The sequence below is a fragment of the Terrapene carolina genome, unplaced genomic scaffold (genome assembly GCF_002925995.2).
Source record: "Terrapene carolina triunguis isolate 2854851 unplaced genomic scaffold, T_m_triunguis-2.0 Scaffold21, whole genome shotgun sequence".
NCBI classification, from domain to species: Eukaryota; Metazoa; Chordata; order Testudines; family Emydidae; genus Terrapene; species Terrapene triunguis.
The window spans coordinates 24,230,251-24,249,783 of NW_020664372.1; the positions used below are offsets into that span (position 1 = coordinate 24,230,251).

Genomic DNA, 19,533 nt, shown 5'->3' on the forward strand with positions numbered 1-19,533 from the left:
AACAGCGGAAATAAAAGCTCCAGGTGCAGAGATCCAGAAAAGTGGGTCTTTGCCTCCATACGTTTATATTAAATATGTTAATATCTATATGTTTATATTATGTTAATTAAATATAAATAAAATGTATGTATGTACACACACACACACACACACACACACACACACACAAAATCTGAACTAATTCCAGTTCGGTAAAAACGCAACTGAAAGGAAAACTCCACTGTGTCATGTGGCAGAGGTCTGAATATTTCTTGACTGTTGTAATTGCTGCTTGTGGCAAAAGTTGTTAAATGTGCACTTTTAAATCTGTTGAATTCACTTAAAATGAACCTGTTTCACCACTGAATCTTAAAAAACTCTTATGCCTGGGAAGTGACTTTATGCACAGGAAGTGAGCTGGATTACTCACTGGTGTAAAGTGAATTGTGTGGGAGTGTCTGCAGGATCAGGGCCTGAAACACTCAGATGCCTCTTTCACAAGCGATCAGAAAAGCTTATTAGTAAATCATGTGGTGTTTACAGCAAAGTATTAGCAATCTGTCAAGAATAAAAATGAATCGTCAGTTGTTCATAGTTAGCAAACAGCTAGTCTTGAGATCTGCCTAAAAGCTGGTTGGAAAACTGACTGCTTACAACCGATTCATCTCATCCTGTGGAAAGTGAAACCCACTGCTTCTATGTAGAGGCAGTAAGAGTTGCCTAGTGAGTAAGGTACTAAGCAAATATTTGTTTTTGTGGGAGGAAAGATAATGTTTTCAAGGTATTTCAATATTGCAAGACTGAACCGTTTTTACGTTACACTTTTGATAGTATAAATGGAATGGGTTTAAAAAAAGTTAATTCTGCTGGATGTTATAAAATGTTTTCCTTGTGCCTGACAAATATTTTGTGGTCTTGAAGGAATAGAACCATGGGGGGATGGGGCCACGGCCAAGGAATTAAAAACCTCTCTGTACAAATCCACAAGTGGTGCAGTGAAACAGTACAAGTTGTTAAATAATGTGTGAGGATTTTTTTCTCTCTTCCTCTCCTGCAGCTTTTTGCTGGAGGCACTGAGTGGCAGAGCACTTGAACAGCATAATCTCTGTTCTGCCGCCCTGAGCTTGTCAATGCTAATTGTGTGGCTTTAATTACAAAAACACACTTGCGTTATTGGAAAGGGTTTAACTTAAATCCTTCCTTTCCAGGACTAGTGTCAAAACTTAAAAAAGGAGCGGAGGTAGTATCAGCTATCTGCACTGAATAAGCAGTGGGATGGTGTGATTCAGATTACATGTCTTGGCTGTCCATCAGAACTAGGTTCACTCACTACAGCTGTTCAAGGCACGATGAACAGGGAACTGTAGCTCTCTGATAAATACAAACCTTTTTGTCCCACTGCATGAATGTGTTCTGATCCTCCTTGTTTTTCAGGCTGACTAAAGAATTTAAGTCATCTTTGTATTTCCAGCTGTATTTACCAGTTAAAATGGTAATGGTGTCTGAAAACAATGCAGCTGCAAAGCAGGGAAAAATCAGATGCTGTTCCTAGTTTTCATTCAGGTTATAGCTATTATGGATAAAACGGCATTGTTATTAGCTGTTCCAAGATTTTTTTTAAATTGTGACCTATGCTAAATATTATTGGAAGATCATATAACAGTCTCTGCACCAGGGCTGTGCTCTCCAAGAGATTATTTCAGAGACTTCAATAGCATTGGGAGGTAGTCTACATTAGCCATACTTCAGAGGTAACATTACAATAGAAAAGAAACTCCTAGTGAGGGGGCACATCATCTTTGTTTGAATGGCTGCATTTACAACTGTCTTTATTATCAGCCATTTAGTTATGGGCATTTTGTTTGGCCAGGTAAAACACATGGTGTTGGTTAGTGTCTCTCTGTGTCCTTTGCCAAATGAGAAGCCAGCGATGGTCTCTTCATTAGCTTTTCTCAGACTTTATATCATTGCCTTTCAATAAAATAATGTTCTCTTTTGGCTGCTATTTATGAAAAACGCTTTGGGCTGCTGAAGCATGATAGAAGGCTGTATGTGTGTGCCCCAGCGAATCTGATAACCAGTTTGGAATTCACTTCTGCCAAAGAAGTAGTGCACAGCCTTCTGCTCTGCTCGATTCCCACTAGGGGAAAGCATTACTTGTCATACGAAGAGGAGTAGGACTTCTGCTGATTTTTTTTTTTTTAGCTTTATCATTGCTTTCTTCTTTCCTTACCACTTTCCCCACGTTATCTGAGGGATGTAATTAAATGTCACTTGCTTGTCACTGGGAACAGTTAAAAACAAAGTAATGTGAACAACAAAAGCATTGTGAATTTGAAAACTCTCCGAATGAGAAAAAGATGATGATATTTAGCAGATGAGTCTTCAGTTTAGGCTAAACTTTTATATCTTATTTGTAATGATAGCACTGTCTCTCTAGTAAAGCACATCCATTTTAATTTTCTGTGAAGGGGGTTATTATAAAGAAGTACATATTAGAATGAAAGCCTGTTGTTAAGAGGCCATTTGGTATAGTCAAAATTCAGGACATTGGCAGTGTTAGATGAGACAGGAGAGGTTGTACACATTCAAAATCATAGCCTAGGCATTGATCTTGCTCAAATTGACTTCAGCAGGAGCACAGTTGGCCCCCAGGCACGGATTGTGTACATTGCCATCTTCATAAACCTCCAGTAAAATGCTACAGATACAATTTTTAATCTTGTAACAATTACAAAAAATACAACAATATTTAAAAACTCATTCTGAGCTGCACAGACATTCTGTATTAAGCACTGAGGGCAGAATAAAACAGTGCTTACTAATCCTTTGTATATTATTTTCCGCTCTGATATTCTGCTTTGAGCTCTGTGTGTAAAGAATGCTGTAGAGTGAATGGGGAATATGGGAAGCAAAAGATATTATAGTTCTGTGTGCATAGCTCCAATGTTGTATCATGGTTACAGAAAACCTGCCAGGGTGCTCCCAAAATGGGTTCTCTTCATAACTCTTCTGAGTTTGCTAGTCATTGTATACGGCAACAATCATTGATCGTAAAGGTCTCAATGGCCCTCTGAAAATATTATTTTTACTTTTTCAATTTTGCATGTATCTGAAATAAAAACTTTTTTAAAAAAACACAGTAACTAGAAATAGGTGGCATTAATAAGCCAGACACTATTTAGTAATCTATAGCCTGCAGAGTTGGATAAATCAGTTTAATTATTTTCTTTGGGCATCTACAAATATATACAAAAGAAAAGTGATTGTGGATAAAATGTCCAGTCACAACATGGATTTGTTTTTTATTTAATTTGTTTGTATATTATTACAGCCATAAGAACACTGTTAGAGGTTTCTCTGTAATTAAGGATTGTTATCTGAATTTTCAAGATTTTTTTTTTCCAATAAATGTAAGACTATCATGATTTGGGAATATTATCATGTCAAATTACTTTTTTAAATGGACATTTCTCATTTAACAAAACTACCATGACTTTAAAGTGAAGCTGTAATTTGTAATTTAAAACTTTTGCTTGAATAGCAGATGTCTGTCTACTGAGAATGCACAAGACAGTTTCCCCCCAAAATATTAATATATTATGGAATTGCACTGATTTGAGTAATTTCAGAATTAAGATTAAAATCCTGAGGATTGTTTAAAACTGCTGAAGTGAGATGTGTTGGCTAAATTCATTTGCAAAACTACTTAATGCTGCTAGGCTAGAAACGAATTGGGAGATTTTATTGTAAATTGAATTCAAATCCTCTGGCAGTAAAGTCTAGAAAAAGGCTTGCGTGGATTACAAACACGTCCAGTCTGAGTTTTTAACTTTAAAATATTTAGAGTGAAAAAACAAAACCTCCACAAAAAACAAAACCGCCACCCAAACACATACATTCCTCATTACATTGTAAATTCTTGTAAAATAAGATATTGGGCTTTTATACGTAACCTGTTGCTTTTCACCACTTCACTTGTAGTTTCAAACCTTATTTGCAATTCAGTCCCAAAAATCTAAATAAAGTAGATTTGTCTTTTTTTTTTTTTTTTTTTTTACTTTATGTCCATAATAATTCTTATTCCAGCTGGGGGGAATAACCAAAATGGAAAACCGAAGGAATGGGGTTGGTAATTTAATGTATACCTTTTACATAGAAATCTATGATATTATTTAATATACCCGCATATTTCACAAACCATACACATTCTCCACTCCAGTTGTGAATAAACCAATAATTTGCGGGTACAATTATTGCTTTCTGTTCATTTTTTCCTTTTTTTGTGTGTGTGCAGTGTTCCCAGTGTGGATGTTAGCTGCATATTTCTGAAAGAGATAGATTATGAACTTGATCAAACATGATCAGGAATCTCACTTGCCCTTTTATGCATTTCGTTATATGTTTGTACATTAATTAATTACAAACATATACATTTCATTATAGTTTTTGTGTCTTATTGTAAGGAAAATTATCAGTAAACTGAAGCTGAAACCATTTTTACAATTTCGAAAAACTATAACATTCAAATAGCAAAAACATTCCAAGATTCCCACCATGCTGATACAACAAGGTTGAAGGCAATAGTTAGATTAACTGATTTTTCTATTGTGATTTATGCTAATAAGTGTCCACTATTTTCAAAATGTATTACTTGTTAAAAGTGTATGTTGTTTAATGTAACATTTATATTGGTCTAAGATTGCATTCTTCTATATACAGTTGACTTTAATAATTTTACTTATTTTTTTATGTAATCACATACATTGAAGATTCTTTGGGAGTGGGGTTTTATTAAAGGTGAAATTCTATTGTAGTAATAATAAGAAACAATTCATAAATAATTAGAAGGCCTTACTAGAGAAAAATGTGTAGATGCCTCTCTAAAAAAAATTGTGGCTGTTTTACCAAATTCATAAGAACTTTTAAAAGATCACTGATAAATCAAAATATTTGTGTCTAAAACAGAAACTAGCCTTTGTCTTATGCTGTCAAGACCATGTATGTGTGTAGTATTTGGTGGTAACTGCTACCACCAAAATACATATGTAGCACATCAGCTTCCCCAAAAAAGTTTTGGAAATTTCTGAAACCATTGGAAAAACTAGTGTTTTGGATAAGTGGGGGTGCAATGACCAGTGCTCATTGCTGTCAGGAGGACGTCACTGACCTTCGGTTAATCAGAGGTCAGAAAATCTGGGATGTGCTATACCTACATTCATTCATTAAAGGAGTGTGGCATAAAAAGTTGAATAATCATCTGTCAAGCACTGTTAATTGCTGCTAATTATATTTTCAACTCTATAGCTTCTGTTTCCAAGTTAATTTGGAAGGAAGGGGAAACCTGCACTAATTATTTTACACAGATTTGGACAACGTCAAGGAATTTCGATTGCTGCTCATCCAATTCCTCCTGATTTGTTTTCTACTTAGGTGCTTGCTGCCAGAATGCCAACAAGTCATAGAGAAAGAACATCATGGGAGGGCAATGATACCAAAATGGACTAAGTTATTTAAAAAAATTAAAAAAAGTAACACTGAGCATTATTTTCAAGTACTTTCTACATACCTCAGTGCACAAAAGGAACACGGCTTTAATGTACCATATAATGTTCTTGCAACCATAACGATTACAAGTTGTACTGTTTGTATTAATTTTGAAAGAGCATATGCAATATTTTGTACGTTCAAGGTTACTTGATTGTTGCTTTATTATTGCATAGTTTCCCATTGTCCATTCTCGGTATACATAAATATGTGGGGATGCGAGTGTGGAAATTATGGGAATATTGAGCGATATTTACCAGCCTCCTCTCCCCCCCCCCCACCTCAGGCTCAGAAAGGAGACAGGATTAAAATCAGATTCTAACTGCGCTTTTAACCAAATCAGAGATACTTTTTGCTTGTGGATATTACTGGGCTTTTCTTCAGATCTAAGAGCCTTAAAAATGTGTTGCATTCAAACACCTGTGTTCTAAATACAATGGTATTAAAAATGTAATTGAAGGATTTTCACTTTTGTAGACAAATCAGCAGGGTTGATATTGATCCATCTTTTTAGGGAGCCACAGTGCACCAGAAGGTGATACTGCAGAGGGCCCTGTAAGCCCTCAGAGCCTTCTGTCTAATTTGGCAGAAAAACACAGAATGTAGGACAACAAAAGAACTATCCTGTTCCATAAGAAATCTTCATCCCACCCACCCCCTTCTCCAAAAAAAAAAAAAAAAAAAAAAAAAGACTTAATTTTTTCAGCTGCACACAATGATTTGGTGCTCACTGTTGCATTGAACACAGTTGCTGTCAGAACAGGCAGGAAACAGTTTTCTTTTAATTGCTGAAATCATTGGGAAATGCTTCATGCACTGCTTCTATACAGCAGATGCTGTGCATTAATTGGCCTGTGTAGGACTGACCCAGGGTTCCTTGCAGCGGGCCCAATTTTAGGCAGAGGGTTTAAATAGCTTATTTATTATTTTGTATAACCTGGCATACATTATGAGTGCTTGCACGTGTTGTATTCGTGGTCGGCAGTTTCTAATGTCATGTGGGTTTCAAAACCTGTGTTTCTCTGGTAATGTACTAGCAGCAGGTAAGCTCTAAATACCATCCATCAGAAGCTAATTTTTTATCCAGATACACCAATGACTGATGAACCTGTCTTTTGTCTGAATGTTTAGCACAGTAGAAAGCCATATGCCACTGGCAATGGTTCCTATGCATTCTTTACAGTTGCTAGAGAGTAGATTTAAAAAAAAAACTTCTCCTGCATTTACATCCCTTTGGTCTTTTATTTATTTAGCAGTTAGCACTTTCTAACATAATTCCATTTTTTAACAGCAGAAGGGGATTTGGGTCTTTTAAAAGCAATCTGACTACTCTCATTTTCTTTATCAGAAATATTACTGCACACCCTTAATAGGGAACCTTGTTTTGTTACTCCCCGTCTGTTCAAAACAGACCTTAGCCCATTAGAAGGTCCTCCCTTGTGTGGGAAGACCACAGCTGTTACTGTAAATCTCATCCAGTAACTGTATCACCCCCATTTTGTGGCTCTGAAGGATGAAATTGAGAAATGGAATACTGTGCAGTCATCCTTTACATCTCCAATTTTAGGCCTTTGCACATCATTTTCATGCTTTTATTCCAAATCAAACAACATTAGCGAGGAAAACCACCTTCTGCTAAATGCCTAGCATGAAAGGTAGTTTCTACAATCTTAATTTTTTTTAAATAGAGAAATCCAAAAAAGTCAACTCTAACCCCAAAATCTTTGCGGTCTCCTCAAGGCTATTCATGGTTTGAAATCCAAAAAGTAGGTAGATACCTAAGATGCAGCACAGAGGAAACAAGAGCTGCGCTTATTTCACAAACACAACTTAAAAAGGGTTCTGTTTCTTTAAATCTTTGTGAAAGAAGTGGATCTAACTTCTTATGAAGGATATTGGGGGCTTTAATCAGAAATAAGAAGTGGTTTAAATTATTAGCACAACAAAGCAAACTATAAGCTTGAAGATAAAAGTCTCTGGGGGAAAGAGTCCTCTGAAAATAAATGGGACTTGATAGATTTCCATATCATTTATAACTTCCCTTAATTACACTTGGAAGACTTGCCAGTAAAACTGGAAAATTGGCAGCCTATATCCATTATAGTAATTTTGCCGACCATGGCAAGCAGCTGGCTTTACTGGATTTTATTTCCCATCACTTACAATTAATCATCAGCTGGAGATGTCTGAAACTCTTCAAAATGTAGCAATACTGTGTGACATTCAGGCCTCCTTAAAATGCTAAAATCTGCTGAGTAAATGGGCTGAGTTTTCCTTCAAGCTAACTCATTTTGGTGCAAGGCAGGCTGCTGCTTAATGAGTGCTACTTTGATAATCGGATGCGAATGTGAACCTTGACCCTATGTCAAAGGAGAGGACGCAGTAAGCTGGATGAAAGATACAAGATTCAGATCTACAAACTTTACACCAATTAGACATAGAGTGGAGAAATACATCAGTGCTGATTGGGTTTATCAAAAAGACTTGTGGGACTTGTGACCATTTTGTAAGCCTAACATTGAAGACATCCTGTCACAATCATTAAGTCTTTATCAAATGATTCACAAAAGTCTTAGAGACATGTACTATACTCACAAAGATCTCTCAGTAGTAATGCCCTCAGATGTCTTATTGTACCTCTGAATTTTAAAGAGCCATCTCTGGGAGTACAATTAATCCTTATGTTCCTCCTGTATGCATAATGAAAATAGCTCAAGGTTGCTACTTTTCAAGTTCCACTTCCACTCCTCATCCTGAATTATTTGGTTAGAAAAACACTGAAGACAGTTCTACATATTGTCTGTAATCTTTCTTTAAGATTGGATAAATAAGACCATGCAGTCCCTAAATTAGACAGAGAAAGAGTTAAAATGGGATTTGCTATTCCAAAATTTCATATCTCTATTGTTAGAAGCAGTTGGATATTAGGTTCCCTTCTCTTCAATTCCTTTCATTTTTGGATCTGCTTAAAAAATAAAAGTGGATTTAAAAAATTAACTATTGAAATATTCGGAGTTACACTAAAAATGCATTCTAGAAACTAAATCTAACTTGTCCATTTTCATATTCACATTAATCCAAGCAATTTAAATGTAGATTTTATATAGCATAAATCTATTAAAACAAAACAAAAAAATCCTTGTTTCTTTTTAACAAACAGAACAAATTGGTCTGAGCCAGTGCAAACTAATCAGAATTTTGGGGTTATTTATTTGTTTGTTTTGACAAATTTGGGTCATCAATGACTTGTCCCCATAAATTTAAAACGTAAAGATGATTGTGAATCAAAATTGGATTTAATTGTTTAACATATATAGGGAAGAAATAGAACATGTGAAAAAAGGCATAATACTTTAAAAAGCCCGGATTAATCCTTAAATAAATGAGGAAGGAAGAAGTTGTACACACCACTAAGATCTTCATTTACAGGCTAAATAATACGGACAGGCTAAAGGATACACACAATTATGTAATGAAAGAAATTGGACAAAGCCCAAAAGAGTGTAAAAGAAAATAGAGATACAAATGCCTAATTTTAGGATTGTACAATGAAAGGAATCATAAAGATTTAACATAAGAACTGTGATTAAACTTCTGTGCTTAAGTGATGCTTTCACCAAGTAGTTCTAAACAAATTGCACATTATCAGAAGTACTGTCACAGCATTTTAACTTAGAGCGTACTTTTTGTAAGTACCCAGTCTTCTAAATGAATAAGAATACTAGATATTGACTAAGTTACTTTTGTGTGTTGGATTTTTTTGATTTCTTTATAAAGCCCAACTCTTTTATTATCATCCCTGTAAACACACATCTATATCAAACACAAAAATACTACATTGAATTTGAGGCATCAAACAGAAGCCAAGGAATACAGAATACTGATTCTCACTCATTTCCATCCATTTGCACTGCAGTACCTAACGTGCACAGAGACAACTCTACTTAGCATTTAGACAGTTAATACATTTTTAAGACTCTGCATAAACATTAACTGATTAATGTGCCAACCATCTGACCAAGTGATCCATTTTACAGACTGTGAAACTGAATTGCACAGGAGCTTGGGACAACTTGTGTGCTTGACATTAAGCACCAAATCCATATTTAGGCCCCTAAATGCCCAGATGTTTTTCAGAGCTCTTGTCACCGCTCCCATTGACTTTGCTGCTTTAGATGTCTAACTTTGAGAACTCGGCTTTGAAAATTGTGGCCTAAGCGATTTGCCCATGGTCACATTGAAAATCAGTTGCAGAGCCGGGATGAGCATTTTATGAATACCTGGAGCCCAGTCCTTTGTTCATGGCCCTTGACTGTAAAGCTTTTCTAAGAGTGCAGTAATGGAATGGTCTTAAATCTCTGAATTTTCTTTCTTTAGTAGGTTGGTGTCTCAACTGTAGCTAAACTGTAATGTGGGTGGGTTTGGTTTTGATTTCTCTTGTTTGTACTCCCGGGGGGGGTGAATGACAAAAGATAGACAGAGATGGGATAGAGACATAACTGGTAATAAAGAACAAGTGTTTGGTACCATACATAGAATCTCAGTGTTAATGACTTAAACTGCTCACCTGATTCTCATGACAGAATTTCTGTATTTACAATGGTTCATGTTAATTGTTCAGCATATCTGGTTAGAATGCAGAGTTCTTAGAGCCAATGTTTTCTGCTCTTATTCCAAAACTCTCATACTGCTGTTGGGAAGTCTGACAGAGGGATAGTGCAGAAGCTTTTTAATCTAGAAGTAATAAGTATCTCTCTGGCTTGCCTCAGGATCCTGGATGTTTCAGCAGGGGACACACCAGCCCAGAACAGAGTTAGGGGAGATGCATATCTTCAGTACATAACTTGATAAGAAAAGTCATTTAGGCACTCAATGTATTCACATTCATGGTTTCTTTGCTGACTGCCCTCATATCGCTCTGTTGGATAGTACACCCTCACTAACGGGTCCTAGGATACCAGGTTACAATACACAGAGACAAGCAACATGCCCAAGACTGCATAGACCATCACTGTGAATCACATCCCTTCGTGTTTGTGTAACAAAAAATACCACCATCTGAACAGTGCAGGAAAAGAGGACAGAGAGTTCAAAGGCACTAAAACTGCATGTACTATAAGAGAGACAGTGGAAACCCATGAAGATTACCCAGATGTCTCAGGAAAGTTCATCCTTACACTGAACAAAACCACAAAGGCATGACAATTGGCATACAGGGCCCAGCCCGTTCCATCCAAAGTGTAAATCTGTTGACTGCCATCTCCGATGATCATCACAGGGTTTCCAAAACAATCCTTGTAGTCTGTGGGATTACACCAGCGATGAATTTGGACCATGAAGGTTCCTCCCACCACCGTAAATGGGTAACCTGCATAACCAGCATAAAACCTCAAGTGGCTTATTTCCTTTGCATAGTCAAAGGCGCTGAAGAGAGAATCTGATTCCTAGCCACAGTCAGCCCAAAAGTAGAGCTACACAGTGGGTTGCTTATGACCTTGAGTTTGTATATGTCTGTTAGCACAGTGCAAATAAGCTGAAAGAGGAAACTTGAGTTTCCCTTTAAGAGCTGTCAGCTGTGGTCATTTTGCCTCCGAGAGCCCTCCCAGGTGGATAAAAATTGGTGTTTCCCTCTAAGCAGTCCAAAGGCATCACCTACCATCCATATAGTGACGTGCAAAGGTGTGCATTCTTGCTCTGCACTAGTCAAAGGCCCTAGTACATGCTCCATAGGACTAATGCCAAGAAACTTATTGGCTCCTGAATCAGGATTAGTATCCATATGGATCTGAGCCAGGGAAGTACAGCAGTGGCTTCACAGTCAAAAACCACACAAATTAAATTTTGTTCTGGCCTTTATTAATGTCAGAGTGTGATGGCTGCTGGAAAGTGTGAGTTTGGAAAGTTCAAGTTGCAAATGTGGGATTGGAGGGGATCACTTTGTTTTTGTTTTGTTTCTTCTTCCTCCTCCACCCACTACGTAATTGATTCCTTTTCTGTTTTAATTTTGATTAGCTAAAGGTAACCATGGCATGTCGCACTTCTTGTGCTGTGGACTTCTATATGACAACTTGGTTTCAGCTTTTCTGTGGAAAAACTTTTTAGACTTTGATAAACTTTGCCTAAGGAATTAATCACTTTATTCTGCAGACAGAAGATGCAAGTTTAGCGCATTTAAGTCTTCTATCCTCATTTTTTGTGCTGCTTTAATTTTACCAGGTCTCAGAAGGGCAGGAGATTTGTGTAATTGAAGCTATGAAAATGCAGAACAGTATGATCGCTGCTAAAGCTGGCAAGGTATGCTTCGTCTCATCTTTTTAAACTGCATGTCACTTGTCAAATTGGACAGAATGTACACAAACAAGAGAGGAGGGCTGTGGTAGTTAAAGTATTAGAAGTGCAATTGTTTTTCATTTTCTAGATCTTTCAAAATGAGGTACCTTTAATTTTTAACGTTTACATCTGCCTGGAAAGCTATTAGAGAGTTACAAGACTTAGATGACACAGCATGAAGTGGTTTTACAGGCTGCAAAAATTAATGTAAATGAGTTCTTCAAAATGATTTGTTCCTTAAGATAGAGCAATTCAGATTGATTTGAAGGATTAGAGGAGCTGCAGCCAGTTCTCCAAATTCCATATTTTCAGAGAGCAGTTAACAGCAGAGATCTTTTTTGCAATTAAATTTATTAAATGTACATTAATTTCACATTGTCCTGATACTTGGAACAAGGTATGGAAAATACATCAGTAGTGTAGATGAGTGGTGTTACCCTAGAAAAGAATATTGCTTTAAAGAAAAGTAACAGGTTCCGGACTGAGCATTTTTTGATGAGGACGTTGTTAAACGTGGAGTGTCCAGAAGTGTGTTCTAGTCTCTTTACAGACAGATCCCTGCTGCAAAGAATAAACAATGTAAGACCTCAGTCCTGCAAACACATACATGTTTAACTTCATGTACTGTGATACTAGCAGATCCTGAGACAGGACCATGACCTAGATAAACAAAATATGGCAAGAGGACGAGAGAGCAACGTGAATGCCTCTCTCGTTCTTTCCTATTACTGTAATGTTGTCCTTTGACTATTAGCCTCTTGGTATTAATTCTTTTGCTGTAAGACCAGGTTTAATTTTTTTTACATTTATTACTTTTCACTTTTAATATTTGTTACAGTTTAGTTTTGATCTTTACTTGTTTCTCCTTAATTCTCATTTATTTACTCAGTTTTTAATCTATTCTCATATTGCAGTGATTACTTAAATTCTATTTTCCTTCTTTCTTAGTTTAAATTAACCTTTACATATTCCCACCCTTGCCTTCGCTCTGACTGATTCATTTTGTGACCCCCTAGCCAGACTCTGAGCTTCCTCCCAAGTTCCTGCACACCTCCTGATAGCAGTAATGTTCTATTCCTCTGTCCAGATGCCCTTCCCCCCTGCATATGGGTAAAATTTGGCCTGTACCATGCCCAATATGTCATTTATGTCCCTCTTAAACCTTTAAAGCAGGATTTAAGTAGGATCTAAGCTCTAAGTGGTCTCTTTGTATACCCCCACAGGAATCTCCATTTTAAAATAAAATGATGTAATTTAAGAAAATAAAAACAATTTGGAGATGTAGATAGTAAAACAGTGTCAGTTCACTAAAGCTATTAGAATGTAATTATTTTATTTATCGAATGTGAAAAACAATGACATGGTCAAACATTCTAAAGTTCACAGTTACGGTTCCCACAGCAAATACAACTTAATGCCTTTGCAGAGATGTGTTTTGGTACTCTTGGTGCTGGACTAGGTTTGTTCCTTTGAATCTAGTTCATGCCGCAGTTTCATTGGTTTCAGCTGGAAGATATTCAGTTTCCCTTTTTTCCTCTGAATTGTCTTCCACATCCAAAATCCATTTTTATATTCTGAACTGCTAAAACAAGTGGCTTGGGTTTTATTTAATTTGCAAAATGAATAAAAATGAGGGAGCAATTTGGTTGCCTGATGAAGGTTCTAGACTCTACATGTGTCAGAAATAGGCGTTGGCCAAGGTGACTCCAGTAAATTTCAGAAAGCATAGGGGATCCTATTTGCTGAAACTGCTGTGAGAACAGACAAGTGGTTTTTTTAATTAAGTAAAGTGTTTTCACACTAATTTTGGGGGATCTTTTTGCATTCAGAATTTAAAAGTAGCTATTTAAAAGATTCAGATGTATGGGTCTGGCAGGTTTGAGGAAAACTGATTTAGAAATAAAGATCTGTTTTAAAAAAAATCCCACTATGTTCTTGCCAGTGTAGGGTCTTCAGCTACTACAAGATGTTGAGTTGTACATATTGAAATAAAACATGCTCTATACTCTGCAATCCCATATACTGGGTATGTGGGACTAGTTAAAAGAAAGAAAAGAAAGAAATAGTCAGGAAATTGACTTTGTGAACATGAGTAAACTGAATATACAGTTGCATTTATTTGACAACTATGGTTCTTTGACTTCTTTTTAACCTTTTTATTTTTACTTTTTATTTTATTTTTAATTTTTTTAGGAAGGGGTAACAGTGATGTTCTGAGTTCTTCTTGACATCTCTCTGGGGTAGTATTAAGGTTGTGTGGCTGTCTTGCAGAAAGTGTCACCCTAAGATTGTGAAGGGCTTGGAGATCTACTGATAAAGCACTAGGTATTATAGTATAGTATTCTTACTGACTCAGCAATCCGTCATTTATTCTGTGTATGTACTGTACATTCAGGTATATGCACTAGTGTAGGTTGCGCATGCTAAAGAACTTACACAGCCATGTTTTCAGGGACGATTTAATAATTCTTGTCACCGTCACACTGTAGGTGAAAGCTGTGCACTGTAAAGCTGGTGAGACTGTTGGGGAAGGAGATCTGCTCATCGAACTGGAATGAAACATGCTTCCTTCATATCATCACACAGTTCAATTAACTCTTTATTTATATCCAGCATGTAAAATGAAGGTTGTGAAACAGACATTCCTATGGAGCAAATTTTATACAGTCGTATTTATGAGTGACATTCTCTATCTAGCAGACAAATATTAAGACCACCAATGGATGTCAGATTTTTATTTCTATAAATAATTGTACATATAAGATTTATAATTCTCCCGATTTTCAGTATCAAATACAAATCAATAAAAATTGAACATTTCTGCTTAAGTAAAGCCTCTTTGAATGTATTTTAAAGTACATAATATTCAATGTCAGCCACTGCCACTTCAAATGTGCATGAGCTCCACTGTACACAGGGCCGGCTCCAGGCACCAGCCCACCAAGCTTGTGCTTGGGGCGGCACCTGGAGGGGGGCAGCGCAGTGCTCCGGCTCCGGCCGCCTGGGAGAGCGGAGCCCCGAGCGCCGGGGCTCGCCGCCCTCCCCCCGGCGCTCTGGCCGCCGGGGAGAGCGGAGCCCTGGCCGGGCACTCCGCCCTCCTCCCAGGGCTCCGGCCGCCCTTCCCCCCAGCACCCTCCCCCTGGCCGCCGGGGAGAGCGGAGCCCCGGCTGGGCACTTCGCCCTCCCCCCCGGGGCTCTGGCCCCACACAGCCCCCGCTGCGCGCGGGGGGGGGGCGCGGCCGGAGGCTTTTTTGCCAGTAAACAGAGCAATTTCCCCTAAACAATAACTACTAAGTGCTTGATTTCTGTTCAGATGCATTGTAAGGCATAGAATTTTGAAGCCTCTACCTAGAAAATGTCTGTAAATTGGAAAATGTGGAACAAGTCTACCAGCACCAAGACAAAAAAAAAATGCAGCAGATATTCTAAACATAGTCCATCGTTGGTTGATGCTATAAAGGAAGAGAAGCAAGTCTATATTCCTGACGGGTAAAAATGAATGTATGTATGTCTCCAGTAACCTACTGTGGTTCTTACAAAGCTGAAAGAACTGTGATTCCTGGTGAAAACCCCCCTCACATTACTTCTAGAGCCTCAGGCCAGCTGAGGTAGTAGTCAGGTGTATTTTGTGAAGAACATTTTCAATTGGTTTTAAAACAAAAGAGCATTTGTGATTACTGTCTACTGCAGGCAAAAGGAAGCGTGAGCCAGAGTGTTTACTGAAAGTTGTTACCAAACTGGTAACTTATGCTCTGCTTAAACATGTTCTTGTAAAGCTGCAGTATAAGAATTGCATTATTTTACTTACAAATAACCAGAGGGAAAGAAAGTTGTACAAAATCTGAAACTACTTTGAATCATCAGTTGAAGTTGGATCTTTGTTTATACTCTATTCCAAACTAAAATGAATTTCTCCAGCATCCTAACATGCCGCTGTAGATAGTGGTTACTGACCTTTGACCAGCAGCACCCCTGCTCTCTTGAATGGCAGAGATCACCCTGAAAGTAAACAGGTCCCACATTTAAAGACTGCCTGCCATGGAGCTGAATCCTCACTTTAGGTAGTTTTGCAGAGGTTTCTTTCCACCCCACCCACAGTTACAAGACTGCATTAAACCCTAAGCCTGCTGTGTGCAGCTCCCACAAACCTGGTTGCTGCAGTCTCAGTTCAAGTGTTTATCCCGTGAGCCTAATTCTGTCATCAGCCCTGCTCTGGATTGTACTGCTACCCAAGAGAGTCCCTAGAAGGGGAGTAGTAGTAGTTTATTTTGCTTTGGGTAGGAATGCCACCAGTTTCTCTCCTAGTGTCTCTAGTAATTGTAATGGTTAGCTACTATAAAGATCTCCTCCTCCTATCTAGCATGCCTGCAGCCCCTCCATAATGGAGAAGGGTAAAATTTTCAAAATTATTTAAGTGACTTAGAGAGAAATTTTCCTCAATGGGATTTAGGTAAATTTCTAACAGAAAATGAAAGTCAAAGGCCCACTTTGCTTGAAATGTTTGATCCAAGAGGTATTTTCATTTCAGGGTGAAAGTGACATTAGAACCTTACTACTGGGCTATCTCCAGTTTGGCTGAGAGTATGTCCTTGATTTCTGAGTTACTTCTACCTCAAGCCCTTAGTGATTTGTCTAAGGCCACAGAAAGAGTAATTCAGGCAGGCCTGAAGCCTATCCTGACTAAGCCCTAACCTATGCTATAGTTAGGTCAACATCAGGCAACTTATGTCAACCTAATTATGTCACTGTCTACACTACAGCCTTACTCTAGCCAATAGGATACCTACTACACCTCCACCAGAGGCATAGGGCTTATGGCTGTGTAGTTAGGGCAACGCAGTGTCAACGTAGACACTATGTTACTTACATCAGCTGTCTCCCCCGGGGCTCTCAGTTCCCTGACTGGACTCTGGGTGTGACTTCCCCCCGATCCTATTGGAGAGCTGAGAGCCCTGGGTCTCCGCCCCCCAACTGCCTCTCTTCACTCAATGGAAGTGCTCCTGGTGAGTAGCGTGGACATCAGCCACCCCAGTAATTACTAACCTAGATTGTAATGTAGACATGCCCCCTCCCTGTCCTATACTCAGACCACTTTACTTGGTCAAGCATCACTATACTTAATTCAGTATTCAACGGTGTATCCATTCCAATGTCCTAGTTTTACAGCAGTATGTGATAGAACTGTCTGCTTGAGATATTTAGCAAGAAACCATACAAGATTCTTCCAAGTTTCAGTAAAAATGTTTTTAGCCCTTACAGTTTTGAAGAAAAACGGTCAGGCAGCCTGAAATAAAAGCCCTATTGATCTTAGTGGCATGGTTAAAAGTACCCTGTATAATTTTTCCATGCGATTCTGCATACAACAATGTTACAATTATTTAATAAGAACGTATTCTTCCCTGGATCAGTGTGCAAATCTCCCATTGTCATCAGAAGCGGGAAGCAGTGCGAGGGATGCGCTGGCCACTGCTTCCCGTCGCCCCCATTGGCCTGAAGCAGCGAACCACAGCCAGTGGGAGCCGTGATCAGCCGAACTTATAGATGTGGCAGGTAAACAAACTGGCCCAGCCCGCCAGGGGGGCGTACCCTGGCAAGCCGCATGCCAAAGGTTGCCGATCCCTCGTATATAACCTTGATGTTGTATCCCCAGTGCAAGGAACCACACAAAGTGTAATTTGGCTTATTCTACAGATTACATTTCACACACACACACCCTCCCCTCATTGACAGGTTTGTACAATGAATGTAGCATGTGCTCTGTGAATATTACATGCAAAGTAGAGGACCTACTGGGTATCAAGCGGCAAGAGAAAAAAGTGTTTGCCTAAATAATGCAAAAGAAAAAAAGGACTAAATCCTTTTTTACATTTAAAAAATATTAAAAAAAGGTCTTTGCTTACAAAAAAACAGTTCAGTTTCATGTATTTGTGATTTTTGCATTAAAGATTTCCTAGAGAGTTATGAGCTATTATATCACTAAGTACTTTGCTAAAACAGTCCTATAATGTATTGGGCAGGTAAAATCAGCTTTTACAAAGTCCCTGAGCACACATTTACTCAGTAGACTGTAATGGCACCAAAAGTGCTGGTATGGTCTAGTGGGACAAAATAAAAACATTTTAAATTTAACTCCTGTACATTCCCAAGATTTTATCCTAATACATTTTATAAACCCAGTGGATTTTACAAACAATTGTTACAATCAAGTTAGCTTTAACAGACAAAATTCAGTACAGTTGGTTACACCTCACAGTGAGAAGTTCATTCTATTTTCAGGCTTTTTTAATTCTCTTTACTACTTTTTCTATCACTTTTTTTTTTCTTACAGCATTTGACATAGATGTAATTGTTTTCTTTTGAGACATATACTGACTGCGGATTGTCGTGAAGTAATCTGAGCTGTTTTTCCAATATACTGAAATCAGCCATATTTCATTATCTTGCAGTAGCACTATTGTTTTACCAGTTTTAGAAAACTGACATGAAACTTTACCAGTTAGCTTGAAAAACCCTTCTACTCAGCTGCCCTTTTACCTTGATTTTACAAAAGAAAGAAAAAACCCAAACACAAAGTATTTTACTCACCCATCAAAAACAATTATTCATCTTGGCCGAGGGAACAAGTAAAATTTTGCCAGGCTTGGCATTAGAGTCTGTATCTCTATGATAATGATGTTAGAATCAATGCTTTTGTGGTTAGAAAGGTTACAAAAGGTCTTAGGTGCTTCAATAAAAGTATTCTAGATTTACTTGAGAGAGGCTTGTGATCAACATGTGTTTAGTGCATTTTCTTAATACATTGTGTTACCTTCCATTTTTAATCTCTACTTTCACGTAGCACATAATGAAGACCATGATTCCCTAAGGAATCATAATTGTCATAGTAAGGGAGATTTATCCACTCGGGCTGGTAGGTAGTTGTGCTGTACACAAAGCATTCCATAATGCTGTTAACAGCTGGCCTCTCTTCAGGTGCACTGCTTTTACCTTCCCACTCTACTACTACAATTCTCACTGGAGTACGTTGATACATGTCTGGGCAACCTTCAAATTCGTCAAGGAATTGCAGCATCTGGTCATCAAGAGAATAAATCTCTCCAGTAACATGGTGTCCAGTTCCTGGGATGTTCAGCAAAAAAGGAACATTATATTTTCCTGCAATCACCAAAGGGTATTTCTCCACGGTGTGTCCCCTGCCTTGGAATTTTGTTCTCCCATGGATACCATTTACCATGTGCTGGTAGTTGGGCTGGCCTTTTTTAAGGGTTCCATACGCAAAAACACGAGCCATTCTACCTACAGAAGAAACAGACAAAAATAACTATTACTAATAATCTATTTCATACAATATATTAAATTGAAAATTCAGTGTACAATGTGCATTGAAGGTACATGCACACACAACTATCTGGAACGATAACTGAGCAAGGGAATTTTCTTACATGATAATTTTTAAACAGATAAATTGCAGCAACAGCATCTATCCATTGTGCTCAAGTCCAGCATAAAAATTGTTTGGGAAAATTCTATTAATCTTTCATTTTCTTTCCTATAAACAGATTAATTTCCATTCTTTCACTACAGCAGCCACAATAGTGACCAAATGTATTTTTGAACCATAGTGAAACTAGAACAGGGGTCAGCAACCTCTGGCATGCGGCTCACCAGGGTAAGCAC

At 37.9% G+C, this 19,533-nt stretch overlaps 2 protein-coding genes across 2 annotated transcripts in view; one reads left to right on the top strand and one right to left on the bottom strand.

The window, feature by feature from the left end:
- Positions 1 to 14,684, top strand: part of PCCA (propionyl-CoA carboxylase subunit alpha) — a 398,317-nt gene extending 383,633 nt beyond the window's left edge. Inside the window, exons 23-24 of the mRNA XM_024205358.2 lie at positions 11,743 to 11,820; positions 14,346 to 14,684. Of these exons, the coding sequence (XP_024061126.1) occupies positions 11,743 to 11,820; positions 14,346 to 14,414 (147 nt within the window). The 3' untranslated portion in view covers positions 14,415 to 14,684. The remainder of the gene's footprint in view (positions 1 to 11,742; positions 11,821 to 14,345) is intronic.
- A 2,731-nt stretch (positions 14,685 to 17,415) lies between these two features.
- GGACT (gamma-glutamylamine cyclotransferase) lies at positions 17,416 to 19,147 on the bottom strand. The gene has a single exon (XM_029910645.1). The coding sequence runs from the start codon at positions 19,145 to 19,147 to the stop codon at positions 18,674 to 18,676; it is 474 nt and encodes a 157-aa protein (XP_029766505.1). The 3' UTR covers positions 17,416 to 18,673.
- Positions 19,148 to 19,533: the final 386 nt, after the last annotated feature.